At 35.0% G+C, this 15,945-nt stretch overlaps 1 protein-coding gene across 1 annotated transcript in view; it reads left to right on the forward strand.

The window, feature by feature from the left end:
- LOC150097797 (cell adhesion molecule Dscam1-like) overlaps positions 1-15,945 on the forward strand; it is a 43,684-nt gene that overhangs the window by 9,861 nt on the left and 17,878 nt on the right. Inside the window, exons 2-10 of the mRNA XM_090406992.1 lie at positions 238-522; positions 650-769; positions 890-1,117; positions 1,265-1,412; positions 1,545-1,693; positions 4,624-4,758; positions 4,985-5,161; positions 10,910-10,980; positions 12,868-13,111. Coding sequence (XP_090263118.1) covers positions 238-522; positions 650-769; positions 890-1,117; positions 1,265-1,412; positions 1,545-1,693; positions 4,624-4,758; positions 4,985-5,161; positions 10,910-10,980; positions 12,868-13,111 — 1,557 coding nt within the window. The remainder of the gene's footprint in view (positions 1-237; positions 523-649; positions 770-889; positions 1,118-1,264; positions 1,413-1,544; positions 1,694-4,623; positions 4,759-4,984; positions 5,162-10,909; positions 10,981-12,867; positions 13,112-15,945) is intronic.

The following is a 15,945-nucleotide window of genomic DNA, read 5'->3' on the forward strand; positions in this document are numbered from 1 at the left end:
TTGCAATAAAATTAGTCTTTTGTCTTCATTATCAGACTAATTCTCGCTTCGCTTTTTATCCCTACTAATCCTGAAATTGCGTATCCCCAATAATCTGCATTGCTATAAATTTTAGATATTACAACTTGTAATAGGTAAAACGCTTAATCATTTAATATATATATACAATGAAAATGTTAATTAAATAATGAAAGCAGTTTTACAGTTGATTGAAAAACTTATGGATTTTTTTACCAGTGCCACCTAAACTAGCTCCAGTGCTTCCAGAAGTGAGTCTTCAAAGAAGTCAACGATATCAAGTATTTTGCACTATCACTGAAGGGGATCTTCCAGCTACTTTTCATTGGGTGAAAAACGGCCAGCCCCTGGTAGAAACTTCAGATGTCTCAGTTCGTAGACATGATGATTTCACCTCTGCCTTTACAATAGCCTCTGTGAAAGAAGAGCATGCTGGGAACTATACTTGCATCGTATCCAATATGATTGGTACAGATAAATTTCTAACGAAACTTAAGGTGATGGGTGAGTTTTGTTTTTAGTGGGTATGCATCTTCTTTAATAGATGTTGACAAAACTTTGTTTTATGTATATTTATAATCATGATTTTGCTGTTAAAACATTCATTTGAAACTTTTTTAAATATTTTCAGTTCCTCCCACATGGGTCCGACAGCCTTATGACACTTCAGTCCTTTCGGGGAAGAAATTAGTTCTTAACTGCGATGCCACGGGAAATCCTGCACCAACAACCAGTTGGAAAAAGACTAAAGGTAATTATAAAATTCCAGTTCTTTCAGTAAATGCGGTTCGATATTGAAATTAACAAAAATATAATTTTTTCAGATATGTATTTTTATTCTGCAAATAACGTGAATTTTTTAATAATGAAGAAACGGAAGTGTGGTTCAGAGGAAAACAAATACCAACACTTTGTTATGTAACCTTAGGACTGAGTACGCAAAAAATGGAGCCAGTATCGGGTAGCCGCTGGAGAACTCAGGACGATGGATCTCTGATTATCTCAGAGATCAGGAAAGAAGATGAAGGTTTTTATTCGTGTGAGGTAATAAATGGTGTGGGAGACGGCTTGAAGAAAACTGTGCGTTTAGAAGTTCAAGGTGAGTTACATTTCACATTTAATTATACATTTTATTGAACGAAATGATAAATAAATTAAAAATTTAGTTTATCGGTAGCATTCTGATAATGATAACTTTTAAAGTTGTTCTGTACATTATCATGATGGTAATTGAGTGCTTTTCTAGTTCCACCTGTAGCAAAACTGTCTGCCTCTGGAAAAACAGTGAAAAAAGGTGAGAGAACTGAGATTGTATGTAACGTCAGTGGAGACAGTCCTTTGGAATTGTTTTGGGAAATTGGGAAACGTCAGATAAAGACATCATCAGACGGACGGTAAGAGTACTATTTAGTTTTTAGGTCTCTATACATATGTTCATTTTAAACGTAGTACATGATCAATATAGTATTTTAATAAAATCCAACATAAATTTCAACTGCTTTTTTCTTTGATTTATATCTTTGTAGAATAAAAATCGTCAACTTGCTGACAGATGCAGGAATTACATCTTCCATGGTCATAGAAAGAACAGAAAGTAATGACAGTGCCCTCTATACGTGCGTTGGAAAAAATACTTTTGGTAGTAGTATGACTGCGATTCGTGTCAGTGTTATAGGTAAGAAATGGATATAACAGAAGTTACCACCATTTTTAAGTATTACCGTTAAGAATTATGTCAAAATTATTTTATATGTCTAATGAAAGTAAATGTAATAATTCTCTGAGACTGAAACTACATTCATAAGAAATCATTCTATGTTTTGAATTAACTGAATTGAATCATTGAGTTAGAAAAGGTAACTTTGGCTAGTAGTGTTGGTGGCGATGATGATGTGGGAGAGTGAATATAATTTGCTATCCGTTGGTATAGTTGATTCGGTGGAACCATGGCTGTAAAAGGAGAGAGATGTGTCTTCATTACAATGGAGACTAATCTGTTTGTTTAGACATTTAGATCCATAAGCATATTTAAAATTATATTTATTTTCCCTTTATGGATAGCTTAAAATTCTTTGTAGTTCAAAATATTTAAAACATAAGCAGGTCAGGTTGGCCGAGTGGTCAGCGTATCCGCTCTCCTGCCAAAAGGCTGCAGGTTCCCCGCCATGGGAATGGATGTTTGTGATTGATTGTCTGTGAAAATACTAGGGCCACCTCCCACTTTGCAAGACATAAATTTTGTAACGCCTCCCATTATAACAGTTTGAATAAAACCATATTTCAAATATTTGATACTGAATAAAACCATATTTCAAATACTCAATACTGTACTGTCGACATTTCTTCTTATATTCAGACATAATGAAGTAATAAAATTTGCAAAAATATTCACAAAATAAAAGATTTAATTTACAGTTTGTATGAATCCACTTATCTATCACACTTTCGACTGATGATTGTTGGAAAAGCACACAAAAAATAATGAAACTTATTCCTAAACCACTGGTCTTTATAGATTTGAAATCTAGCTCGAATCGACTTGCATGCGTTGACTTGTTTGCGATACCATCGTACTCGTGCTTTGAACAAGTCACTGCAAGCACCCATATTCCTGTCAAAACATGCTGAATTGAGTGAATTACCTATGTAATAGTTGACCGACATACTACTAGTTAAGACTCGTCTGCTGCGTGGATAGACTAAAGCCTGTATGGCACGATCAATTTTTAAAATAGCAAAAAATGAATACATTTTTTAAGTATATAAAAAATAGAAGTTAAAAAAACCTGTATGACACGTTCAATTTTTTATTTTGCACGCAAGCGCATTTTGTTCATCCGACCACGACATTGTCCGAATAATTATAAATAATAATTAATAAATAAAATAATTACACAAGATATAAACAACAAAACCTACAAAACATAACCACAGAAAACAGTATAATAAGTTTCGAATAATATTTGCTTTGTTTTTTCCCTCTAGTTAGCAATATAAGTTAGTACTAACTAGGCTAACTAAAATTTACGATTTTATTTCTTTCTTGCCATTATTATTTTTACTCGTAATATTAAATTATATAAAATTGGGTTTATTTTTGTACAAATCAATTAAAAAAGTGGTTTTATATATTTTATATATATTTTGAAATGAAATATAACGAATATATTTGCTACTGCAAACATAACCTATTATATACACACATATATACATGCTCTATTTTCTCATTGACATAGAAAATTGACATCTATTTCTATCTAACATGGTAAATTTTCAAATGATTAAATAATTGAAATAGAAAATTGATTAAAAAAAATGATCGTGTAAGACGGGCATAAGATGAATTAAAATGCAATATTTAAATTTTAAATGATTATCTAATCGCAAAATCACGAAAATAATTAATTTGTAAATATATATTATTAATTTCTTCTATAAAGAGCCACCGACCGCCTGAACGCCCCCAAATGCTTCTGATCCCACTATAGCCCCCCTTAGAAGGCTTCAGCGCCCACTGGGGGGCGGTACCGCCCACTTTGGGAACCTATGGTGTAGATGATGATGGTAGCTGCGGTTCGTTGTAGTTGGTGGATTGAGTGGTGGAGACAGAGTTGTATAGTAGGTGCCGTCCCTCAATAAGTCTTTGGACTCCCTGGAGGTGTCACGTAATAATAATATTATTATTATTATTTATCTAATTTCCTCAGAAAGGTAACTGGAAATATGATTTGAACCAGATCACCAACTTCGTTATTAATATATCAAAAACCACTTTGATAAATCTCATTAAGAAACATGAAACAATAATGTGCAGAAATTGCAGATATTATATATATATCTCTATTTCTGGCATATTTCTATTTCTTTAAGCAGTTACTTCCTGGAGATAATTATAAATTAGAACAGCTGTCAAATGGTTTTTTATTAATTGTAGAGAGAATGAAAAACTCTGCAAAATGCTGAAAGGCGATTTCTTTTGTATATTTTATCTTGATCATATATGTTAGCCTACTTTGTATTATTCGCAATATAATACGTAAATAATATGCAGATACATTTTGCAGTTAATATGTTATTATTTCGCTATTATTGGAATAGATTTGATTAATATTATTGCACCTCTCTGTAATCTTCGATTCTAGGGATATAATTGCTTTGATCGACATGCATATGAGTGTCCAATATTATATTGTTACGAACTTATCTCATGAATTATTATATATACATATATAATTCTGAAACTTCGAATATTTTTCGATTTTTTATTAATATTATTTATTAAAGGAAAATGTTTTCTAATTCTATTGTCTTTAATGTACGAAAAAATCATTCTTGATTATTTTATTACACTTTTGTTTCACATTACTGATTAGTAATGCGAATGATATTGTTTATTAATAAAAAGTCTAAGAAATTAACATTGGAGGCAATTTTTATATCTGAGTTCGTTTCATTTGAAGTATTTGACTCTTCGCATATACCTATTCTAAACAAATTAATTTCATTTAATGAAAGGAAAAAGACCCGGAATATGGGGGAGGGGTAGAGAGAGAGAGAGAGATCTAAATAATTTTAAGTAATTATAATCTTACTTTGCCTTTCCAGAGCGTCCAGGTTCCCCGAAAGACTTTTCGGCCACAGATGTTTGGAGTAGCAGTGTCAGACTGATCTGGAACCATCCCTACAATGGAAATAGTCCCATTTCTGCCTACTTCATCATCTATGCAGCAAAAGCATCAGGTAAAAGTTAGCATGATTTCAAGATGCTACCCTGACTTTAAATGTTGTAAACTTAATTTTCGAAAATCCAGGAATTATTTTCCTCGCACTGCCATTTTTCCTGTTATAACGTTAATTACACTTTGTTCCTTGTAGAAAACTAAACGTCTACTATTTTCTTTCGCTTTATGTTCATATTTTCTCGCTTTATGTTCATATTTTCTCGCTTTTTTATTTCCATTCTCAGGTGATCGTGCATCTCAAAGTTCTAAGTTGAGGGAAATGAAAATTACTGGGACCCAGAACTCCTTTCACGTTTCCAGCCTTCGTCCACACACCACTTATGAATTTCAAGTGCTGGCAGAAAACGAAGTTGGAAGAGGATCCCCCTCTAATGTCATTGTAGTGGCGACACATGAGGAAGGTGTGAGTTCATGATTTCTTATATTATAAATTAAATTCGTACACCATAAAGCATTTAAATTTCTGAATAGGCGCATTAATCTATCAATGTGTTTTGAATAGGAACGCATAGACATTCATCTTACATTAATTTATAAAATATGATTGAACCTGTGTTTTAGTTATGCTGAATTGAAAACTCATTTGCTGAACTTTGGCGAAATCCATTAAATCTACAGTAACTCTAGGGCCGCATTTCCGATGACATTACTAACCCTACTTATTTCAAACCTGAATTGAATTGAAAAGAAAATATTTGATCAGTGAGAATGCGTGTTTCTGTTTATTTAGCTAGGTGACTGCATTTTATCAGTGCTTGTATGCTGTCCTGTATGTTTCCATCCTTTTGAGGAGAAATAGTCTTTAAAGAAAATACAATTCTTTACATGAGAAAGGTTGGGTTCATGCTTTGGATTAAGAATTAAGAATATACTTAAACTGAAACTCTTCAGTGTATTCATTGTATTGTTTTTGTTAGCATGTATATACTCCATCGGTAGCACTAATCGCTGCCATGTTCCTAGATGAAACAACTCTGTAGCAAGAGAAGTCAGGAATCGAGTTATTGTGAACGTTCTTCAACGATTTCACTAGAACTGCATTCCTGTGATTCTTGGAATCGGGACTCCACTAAATGGTACACGTTCTCACGAAATAGTAATTTATATGAATTTTACCCACAAATCGTTGTAAACTTATAGCACATCAGTACTATAGATAGCCTAAGAGTTAGATAATCCCGAACGTTGCGTTTCGTTCTAGAGACCAAATGTTTGAAACTTTTTCAAATCACTTTAGACCTCAAACCTGAATCAACACTGGGAAATGAAATTCATCTCCCATCTAAATGAGATTATATTACGCCATATGCCAATCGAGTTCTTAGCGTCCAGCCAAAAGGCTGCGGGTTCGAATCCTATCTTGGGTATTGATGTTTGTGATTCTCTTCACATATCCATTCATGCAAATCTATATACCCTCTTCCAATATGAATGAGTCTTCATGGAATAAATAGTCCCAACCCTCCCGCAGTGTAAAAGACATTCTGTCACCAGTGGAGATACAGGCTGAATATCATCCTAACTATGATATGCGTAATGAAAAAAATGAACGATATATATTCTAGATACGCACTCTACGAGATAAATATAGTATAATCGCTGTGTGGTATCACCATCGCTTAGTAATGAATGACCTAGCGGTAAAAGCATGCTTGAACTGTACTCTTGTATTTCAAGAATACTCTCGAATAGTACATCAAGCTGATTGTTATCCTAATTTTAAACTGCTAATTTTAAACAAAATCTTTTGCTTTCACATGTGAAAATAAAAAATGTCAACTTCGGATATTTAAGTCGCAAATGAACCACGTATCTAGATACTTTAAAAACTTCCAAAAAATGTTGTTTTTTGGAGGTGTTTCAAGGAGATGTGCCTAGCATTATAGGAGATATTAAGACGAGTAGTGATGAGAGCTTGATCCACCTTTACCACGAGTTGCCTCAGCCTTGAAGATACTTCAGGCACAAAGTTTGTTTGCTTACACTTGGATAAAGGATTAAACTAAATTTATTATAGTCTAACCAAGTGCAAAAAAACTTCCAAAATCTTTCTCTAAATCCAGAGGAATTTAATAATAAGGTGAGACACCTTTTGGCAACCCGTATAGGTAAATATGACCTCTCCATTGCTTCCACCTTAGTATCACCACTTCTGTGTCTGGCTTCCACTGACGAGACCTCAATAAAGGTCGAAACTGGTCTGGGTAGTGGCCCTTCCCTTAATGCATAGCATTATAGGAGATACTAAGACAAGGAGTGATGAGAGCCTGGTCCATCTTTACAACGAGTTGCCTCAGGCCTGAAGATACTTCAGGTGCAAACTTTGTTTGCTTACACTTCGATAAAGGATTAAGCTAAATTTATGACGTGGCCAGAACAGTATCCGAGTAGTATAAGAAGAAAATTACTTTCATTTCTGAAGTATCTTTTAATTTCTGTATGGTTTGAAGTAACCTTTATAGCGCCAAAAAAACAAAACTTCTGTAACGGTAAGGAAAGTAAATTTCCCCAAACCTTTAATCTTGTCCGAAACTCAAATATCGGTTTTATGACTATTTTCTAGCCTCTGTGAATAAAATATTTTATAACCATATCAACTGAATCATTGTTTTTTATTCAATTTCGGATAGTGACAGCAAGAGTGGGAGGATCTCCCTGAAACTTCCTTCTGTAAAAAAGACAAATCGGCCGGTAAACACACACAAAGATATAACAGACACGGAAACTATCACAGCTACGAATTAACCGCTTAGAGCCCACTAAAGATCTCTTTTTTATTTAGCTCACTTTTTGGTAGATGTCATGAAATAATTGTCTAGGTTCCCGGAAATCTCTTGATTATTCCTAATATACGCCATCAGATTTTGCATTAAGGTTTGCCTTCTTTCTTTGGCAATTTGCCAAAAGTTTCTTTATTTACTTGTAAATGTGGTTAGATGAATCCCTGATCTCAAATGACGCGGCTAGTGCTATGATTCATCAACGTTCTCTTCTTTTATCCACACGTTTTTCTGTATTTTAGTATATTTTTATAACTGGATTGAACTTCAGAATTTCTCTGATAGCATTGCGCTATTTATGATTCAACCTAACACAATCTCCAAAACTTTGTTCTCCACATCATTAAATATCGATCTCGAAATCATTCTTTAATGGGGTTGGTCTGATAATATTGTTCTGTTTCTCCCAGAAGGAAAAAGAATTTTTCAAAGACACCTTTCCTTGATAATAATAAGATAGGTGACAATATATGATTTTTCCAATAGAACAAGATTAATCTTTATATTTCTTGAAATAAATATTTTATGATATGTCTTTAGATACCCAAGAATTTTTTTTTATTCTCCTGGGTAAGTTACTCCCAAATCCTCACGTCAGTAGCATATTATTCTCCACGAGAAATAGTGACCCAGATGGAAGAAGAATATTCTAAAATTTTCAACTCCATAAAGAAGAAAGCATTAAGTTATTTAATGGCTGCTAAGTTACTGATTCATCCAGATATTCAACGTATGATGCCTGCTGTGCTCCATGAAAGCATTAGACGTTTTATAGGTAATCGTCACTAAAAGTGAAATGAAACAATCTCCCTTTGTATGTAACGCCTCAAACTCAATTCCAGTATTTGTATGAATTTCCTAAAACCTCCTGCATCTATTGAAATCTAACGTGAGTATATTGGTACTTCCCCCTCAACTCTAGCCGTATGAGTACAAGATTTGCAGGGACTTGTGGATGCAATTAATTATCGTAAAGAAAATATTGGTCTCTCATTTACTCGTAGGACCATGAAAACTGAGCAAGATAGAAACATATACAAAGATAGTCAGTGTGGAATAATGTGGAATTCTACATGGAATAAAAGAGTTTCTGTTATTTACGAATATATTTCTATAATAACAATGATTATACTTCAGAATTCAAGAAAATAATTATACGACCTAAAAAAGAAATTTATGGATATCAATCTAGTTTAAAAGACTAAGTAAAAGAAGCTTCTTTCAGTACGACTTAAAATGCCATTGTCAGTGCCACTGTTTGTTTCATATGCATGGAATGCGAAACACTATGTTTAAACACCTGCACGCTTTCATATTATGGTCATACATGCGTATGTGGAAAACCAAATGGACATATCAAGACATCATTCCACTCGTTAACTAACTACCAGTCGTTACCAATTGTCAAAATAATGGAAATGCACCCTCTGTCCAATAAGAAATCGAACTTAGTGTTGTATCTACTGTTTATGACATTGTTTCATTAGAAGCCGAGTTCTAGTGCCAAGAGTGACAGTGTGTTTTGACGAACGGTCGGAAAATGAGTTTCAGAGAGCTGCGATTGACTTTTGTGTTAACTTGGTAAACGTTTTACCGAAACGCATCAAATGTTTCAAAACGCATATGGTCATGAATGCATATCACTTACTAAAGTTTATTTACCAGTGGTTTAAGCGATTTTAAAGTGGTCGTGAGACGCTTGAGGACGACAAAAAGCCGGGCCGTCCAAAAACTGGACTGAGCGAAGTTAACATCCAAAAAGTGCGTGATTTCATTAAAGAAAACCTGAAATCGTCCGTGAGATTTATTGAAGATGAATTCGGTATTTCAAAATCAACTGTGCACAACATTTGGACCGAGGGTTTGTGCCTTCGTAAATTGAATCGTGATTTGTTCCCCGCAAGTTGACCGACGACCAAAAAGTGTATCGAATTGAATTGAACACTGCAAGGACCTCATTAAAACCGCTCGTAAGGACTCAAAATTTCCTTGAAACGATCGTTACTGGTGACGAAACGTGGTGTTTTGAGTATGAGCCCGAAACAAAGCGTCAGAGTGGTGAGTGGAGACCACCAGAAGAGGGGCATCCGAAAAAAAGTCGCTTGGAGAAGTTAAAAGTAAAGACAATGCTGATTTGTTTCTACGATTCCAATGGCATTTTTGCAGTTCCTTTATGGTCAATGATGAGTTTTGTTTTGAAGAGATTGATATCAAGAATTCGTCGCGTACGGCATGAATATCGTGACGACCGACCGTTTGTCAAAACATACTGTCACTCTTGGCACTATAACTCGGCTTTTAATGAAACAAATGTCATAAGGAGTTGATACAACACTAGTGAAGGTTGCCGCTTTCGACAACAAAAAGATAAAACAGGTGGCGCTACTAGTTTCTTCTCTTTTCGAAAAGTTCGGTTTCTTTTTGGAGACAGAGGTTGTAACTACATTTTAGGCACATGATTAGAGATGATAATTGCAGTTCCTTTATGGCTAGTTGCAAGAAAGATTTAAAAAAAAAAGGAAATGGCTTAGAAGTTCAATGGATGACATCAAAGACAGTATTATATTGCAATATTAGAAGCAAAAGTATATTTATACTCGTACACTATATATTGTATATGTCAAGGTAGTTGCAGATCGATATATATCATTATTGCCCTTACTTGGATAAAATGTGACACTCCACTCATTGTGGTTGGATATTCATCACAAATGTCCCAGGTGAAGATGTCACATATACTGTACATAATGTCTGACACACCGTGCTAAACAGTGCAAGTGCATACACCAAAGATTACGGAATTCAGCTAGGAAGTTCTAACCAATAACCGCAACTGTGAAAATAGTAGTCTTAGAACATTCCACTCTTGCACCCGTCACTTGTGACTTCTGTCTCTTAGAAACAATGAGCGAAGATCTTGAAAAAAAATTGCAATCGACAGTACGTGCAATTCGCTGTCGTTTCTTTGTTATTTAATGGCACATGACAATATTTTTTTTATCCTCCTGGACAGATAATGATGTGTTGGTAACACGGTGGAACAAAGGCAAATATCTTTCGTGACTATGTGGGTTGACTAATATCTCATACCTGGCATTTATTTTGAAAGTCCTTCAATCAGATCCCTTGTTAATATATTTTTCGAAACACCTCTTATTTCAGTAATTATAGATTTCTGATTTCATACTTTGGAAATTCGAATTTTCTTTAAAGAAATTAAAGGAAAGTCAGAATATATACTTGACATATTTTATATATTCTATTGCAAATAATAAAATATAGTTTTACTTGCATTGAATTTTAGTATCTACTGGTTTTACAGCATATTTTAACATATGCAGGTTTAGTGTGCTCTTTTCACTATTCCAGAGCCAGGAATGTCTCCGAAGAACATGAAAATCGAAGAAAAAGGAGCAACCTTCATAAGGATATCTTGGAAGGTAAGCGCTATCTTGGTGTAATTAATTCTTCTTTAATATGAAACCCGTCCAGGAAGCATTGTAACCCTACAGTATATTAGTATTTTTTTTCGACGGCTAAGCTAAGGGTAAGATAATACTGTTAGAAAAAATGAAAATCAAAATCGTCTCCATCGAAAAACATGCTCAAACATCTATGCCATAGTAGGAATACAACCCATTGCCAAATTGAAGAACTGCAGAGATGTCCACTCAGTCATCCGTGCCCGTCCTTATTACTGAAAAATTAAGATTGGAAAATAGAATGCAAAAGGACCTCCGATATCATTGTTAATTCATTTTTAAAAATGGCTGCAGTGCAGACCATAAAATGGGCATTATACTCTCTCTCTCTCTCCGTACCAAAGAATTCTTACTGTTACTTTCTTTATTTCTTTATGTAGTAAGAGAGTTTTACAAATCTGACAGATCACAATCTTCTTCTTCTTCTAACTTCGTTTTCTAATATGTGCAGACCGCATTCTCATGCCTGATTCGTCATGCTCATCTAGACATGGAAGTTCACGAATGAATCAAATCAATGACCAATTCACCTAATTAACGTGAATCAACTCACTTCAGACTTCTTGTAATACGCACGATTTCCTTTATTTTAAATTGCGATATGTATGTTACATCAGAAACCTGCCAAATTTATAATAATAATTTAATATATAGTCTAGTCAGTTATATCATATATAACCGATCTAACTCGTAGATATATTAAATAATTTCCCAAGTAAGCAAACAGACAAATAAGTCAAGTTTGCGCCTGCATGTAATGCACGTCTAACTGACCCGTAAAGTAGTACAAGTCCAAGCAACTCGTGGTAAAGTTACAATAAGCTCTGATCACTATTCTTAATATTTACCCTTAATGCAAAGCCCATCTCCTTGAGGAGATGTATGATGCTATGCATTAAAGGCAAGGGGCCACTACCTAGACCGATTTCAGCCTTTATTGAAGTCTCATCAGTGGGAGCCAGGCTTAGAAATACCAAGGTTAAGTAATACAGAGCTTATAAGTATTTTACCATTACCAAAACAAATTACCAAAAGGTGCTTTGACCTTATTAAATAAAACTCCCAGGATGAGAGATAGTTGTAGAAAGTTTTTTACCTTGGGTATAATATTTGTTAAAAATACCAAACTATTTTAAACCTGGTTTTTACTCCATTTCCCAAGTAAGCAAACAGACAAATAAGTCAAGTTTGCGCCTGCCTCCCACTGATGAGACCTCATTAAAGGTCGAAACCGGTCTAGGTAGTGGGCCCTTCTCATTATGCATTGCATTATACACACCCGAAAGGGGGTGTGCTTTGCATTATGGGATACATACTAAGGCAAGTGATATGAAGTCATTAGCCTCTATATACAAGTAGCTTAGACATGAATATATTTCACGCGCAAAACTTTGTTTTGCTACTTGGGAAAAGGATTAAAACCAAGTATAAATTTTCTTGGTATCTTTAACATATACTGTATATGTCTTGATATGTCTTGTCTAACTGATGCTTTTTCTAATTTGATCGCTATTTTATTTACTCTGTACATTTCTTGAACTGACTCTAACAGTTGATGTGATATATTTCAGCTAATACTTGAATAAATTTTGTCTGTTCATTTTTTTCAAACTATTTTTAATTAATAACAGCCGCGTGTATTTCTCTTTAAAAATTTATTCGATTTTCAATTAATAATTTTGAAAAATAATAAATTTAAGCAAACTCTCACTTTCGGAATCCGTTTTTGTTCTTCTATTAATTGACGTGCATTATGTATACTGATCTAATTTGTTATTAAATAATCATCCATCAAAATAATTTTTATGATAAAAACAGTACTCACCTGATTTCTTTCCTCCACAGCCACCACCGAAGGATTCGTGGAATGGAGATTTAAGAGGTTTCTACATTGGCTACACAACTTCCAGTTTATCAAGCCATCAGTTATCATTTCGAACTCTTAATCTAGAAAAACTAGAATCAGAATACGAATATCTTCTGTTAGGTCTTCATCCTTCTACCAGCTACACCATACAAATCAGGGCCTTCAATAGAATGGGAATGGGCCCTCCGTCCGAACAACTCGTAGTGAAAACATTTCATGGAGGTAAATGGAAAAATCATTTTATATATATGTGAAAAGTTTTTTACTTTGGGGATAAAAAATATTAAGGATACCAAGTAATTTTATAAACATGGTTTTTTTCCTCCTTCTCCCAAGTAAGTAAAACAGTTAAATTTGCGCCTGAATGTAGTTCAAGTCTAAAGGTAGTGCAACACCAGGGCAACTCGTTGTAAAGGTGGGTAAAGATCTGATCACTATTCTTAGTATTTCCCATAATGTAAAACACATCTCACTAAGAGATGTATACATTGTGGGTGGGGGAGGTCACTACCCAGACCGGTTTCAATCTTTTTCGAGGTCTCCTCAGTGAGTATCTGAGGAGACCTCAAAACATATATATATGTTCAGAACCCCCATTTCTATTCGACAAACTAATATAGATACAAAAATGTGCCTAATCATAAAAACCAGGTCTGAACTACAATTCCTAGTATTTTCTTCTTTCTATATGTAACCCTACGGAATTCCTGATAGATGATAAAATGTTCATTCCATAATGTTTTTATCCGCACAAATGGTCGTAAGATCTATAACACATCAGTACCAATATGAAAAAATGGACAAGAGGTTGTTTAGTAGAAACCCGTTGGCATGTTTGTTTGTTGAAAAACTGAAGGTTGCTGTCTTTGAGGAAGACATGATGACGGAGGCTGTTCTAAAGAACCGAAGGAGCTGAATGAAAAAAAAGGAGAAAGAGTAGTTAGTTCGGTGAATCTGAAGCTGGACTGTAATGGGTGGTGATTAGGTTATTACTGTTTTGGAAGAAACTAGAGGAAGGATAAAGGCCAGCTCAGCAGAGCAGTGTCCATGAAAGTATCTATATAATAGGTATGATGCTGAAACCGGACATCTATCAGATTAATTGTAGTAGACGTGAGAGAGGAATCATTAATTAGATTGCCCTCTTCCGTACAGCATCAAGCAATAATTCACTCATAACGAGGTATGGTGCATTACCCTCCCTCCCAAGTGTCTCAATACTTCTCCGTGGCCAAGCGAATTTTGGATTTCTACTCTGTTAGAATTTGTACAGAGGAGACGTAGTTCCTTTAGTGGAAAAGCACGCAGAATGTTTTGGCAAAGATATGTATGTGTTCTGGGAAAGACTGAAGGTATAGGTCAGCCATAGAAGGCAGATCTGATTAAGTTGGAATATTTAGTATCATCGAAAGTTAAAGGACTTAATGTGAGAACTTTCTTGAGAGAAATCAACAGGACTGAGTTTTGGAAGCATTGAAGTTTGTGCGTGTCTTCTCTCTCCATTGAAGTATAGTAAGGAGCGCCAAGTTTAGAGAGTTAGTCATTGTTGATCATCAGGCTTCTAATAATTGGACACTATTTTTATGAAATGAAAAAGACGAATCGAGGGTAGTGCAATCAGCAAAAGTATGGATAGGATTTGAAGTCGATGAAAGGAGATCATTTATATGTACAGGAGGAAGAGAGTAAGAAAAATTACAGAACCTTTGGATACTCGTACATTGGTGAGGAAATCTTTGAGGAGGAATCCATCTATCATGGCACACAGTGACCGACCAGAAAGGAATTTGGCAACTTAATTGCAGAGGAGCAGAAAGCTCACTATAGAATGGTAGTTTACTGAGGCAGCTAGCCTCTATTTCAGACCAGATGAAATCGCATTAGGAATGTCGAGATTAACCACATGAGTTTCTCCAAATCTTTCCTTGGGGTGAGTCCAAAGATGAGTGGTGTTGACTAGACGATCATTATGAATCGAGAGTCTCGATATCCATATTGTAGGTCACTAAGTAGCGATTTTCCTCCAGGTGGTAAAGAAGTTTCCTGTTGGTGACTTTTCCATTGTTCTTAAGAGAAATGAAGCAGTGCAATTAGATGGTAGTTTATTCGCTGACTTGTGTGGCGCTCTTTCAAATGGACTTAATATAGACTTGTTTTACATGCAGTAGGTTGGATACCAGTTGAGTATAAAAGATTGAAAACATGAATTAATATGAGCGTGAGTTCTGAACACAAATCCTTAACCTAATAAGGATCCAGATACCTTGTTCGTGTGTGTTCGAGTTATTCAGGATTCATCTGATTTCTTTCTGCCAGTAAACTAAAGGAGTCGTGACGTAAAGAAGAACGAAACTTTGCCTTAGTCAGTAGTGCAGGAAATGGAAGAGAAATCTCTTCTATTATCACACTTCTTATCTTCCAGTTTGTGTGGCCTTTGTGAGGACAAGGAGGCTAGATTTCCCCTTTGAATAAGAGGAGACTTTCCGGCATTTGGTCCTTTCAAAAATAGGTTTTTATTTATTTTTTTAATTTAATTTTATTTATTTATTTTGCAGCTGTTGCGATCCGCATTATCGAGTGAGCTGCAGCTTGAGTTTTGCTCGAGCCACTTGTGGTATACCAATTTTTTTATTGGAACGGCGTTAGCACACTTGTTTGAGAAGGTTGGGAATTTCGAGTGTGAATGAGGAATAAAGGTCTTCATCCCAGTGAGGATTATTTCCGTTATTCGTCTCAGCTGGTGTTTGGATCAGTAGAATAGAAGTAATAATTAGGTCACAGAAATGAGTAGAGTAGAAGTCACGGGGGAATCTCTTTCAACACCTTTGTAATAGCAGCAGAGAATGAGAATTGTAGAGTAAAGGCTGTTCTATGGTGAAGGAAAATTAATTCGATGAAGTTGCTGCATGAATGACCAAGAAGGAATACTGGAAGGGCTGTGACCCGATAAAAAAGAGCAGAATAGACATCCACGTATTTGCACAAGAAGCTTGATCAAAGGGGTTAAAGGTGTTAGTAGGACGTTGAGGGGACTGTCTGGTATTCTTATTTGTAGG

This window comes from Typopeltis vanoorti, chromosome 17, assembly GCF_054136105.1.
Source record: "Typopeltis vanoorti isolate ZY-2024b chromosome 17, IOZ_Tvanoo_1.0, whole genome shotgun sequence".
Classification (NCBI taxonomy): domain Eukaryota; kingdom Metazoa; phylum Arthropoda; class Arachnida; order Uropygi; family Thelyphonidae; genus Typopeltis; species Typopeltis vanoorti.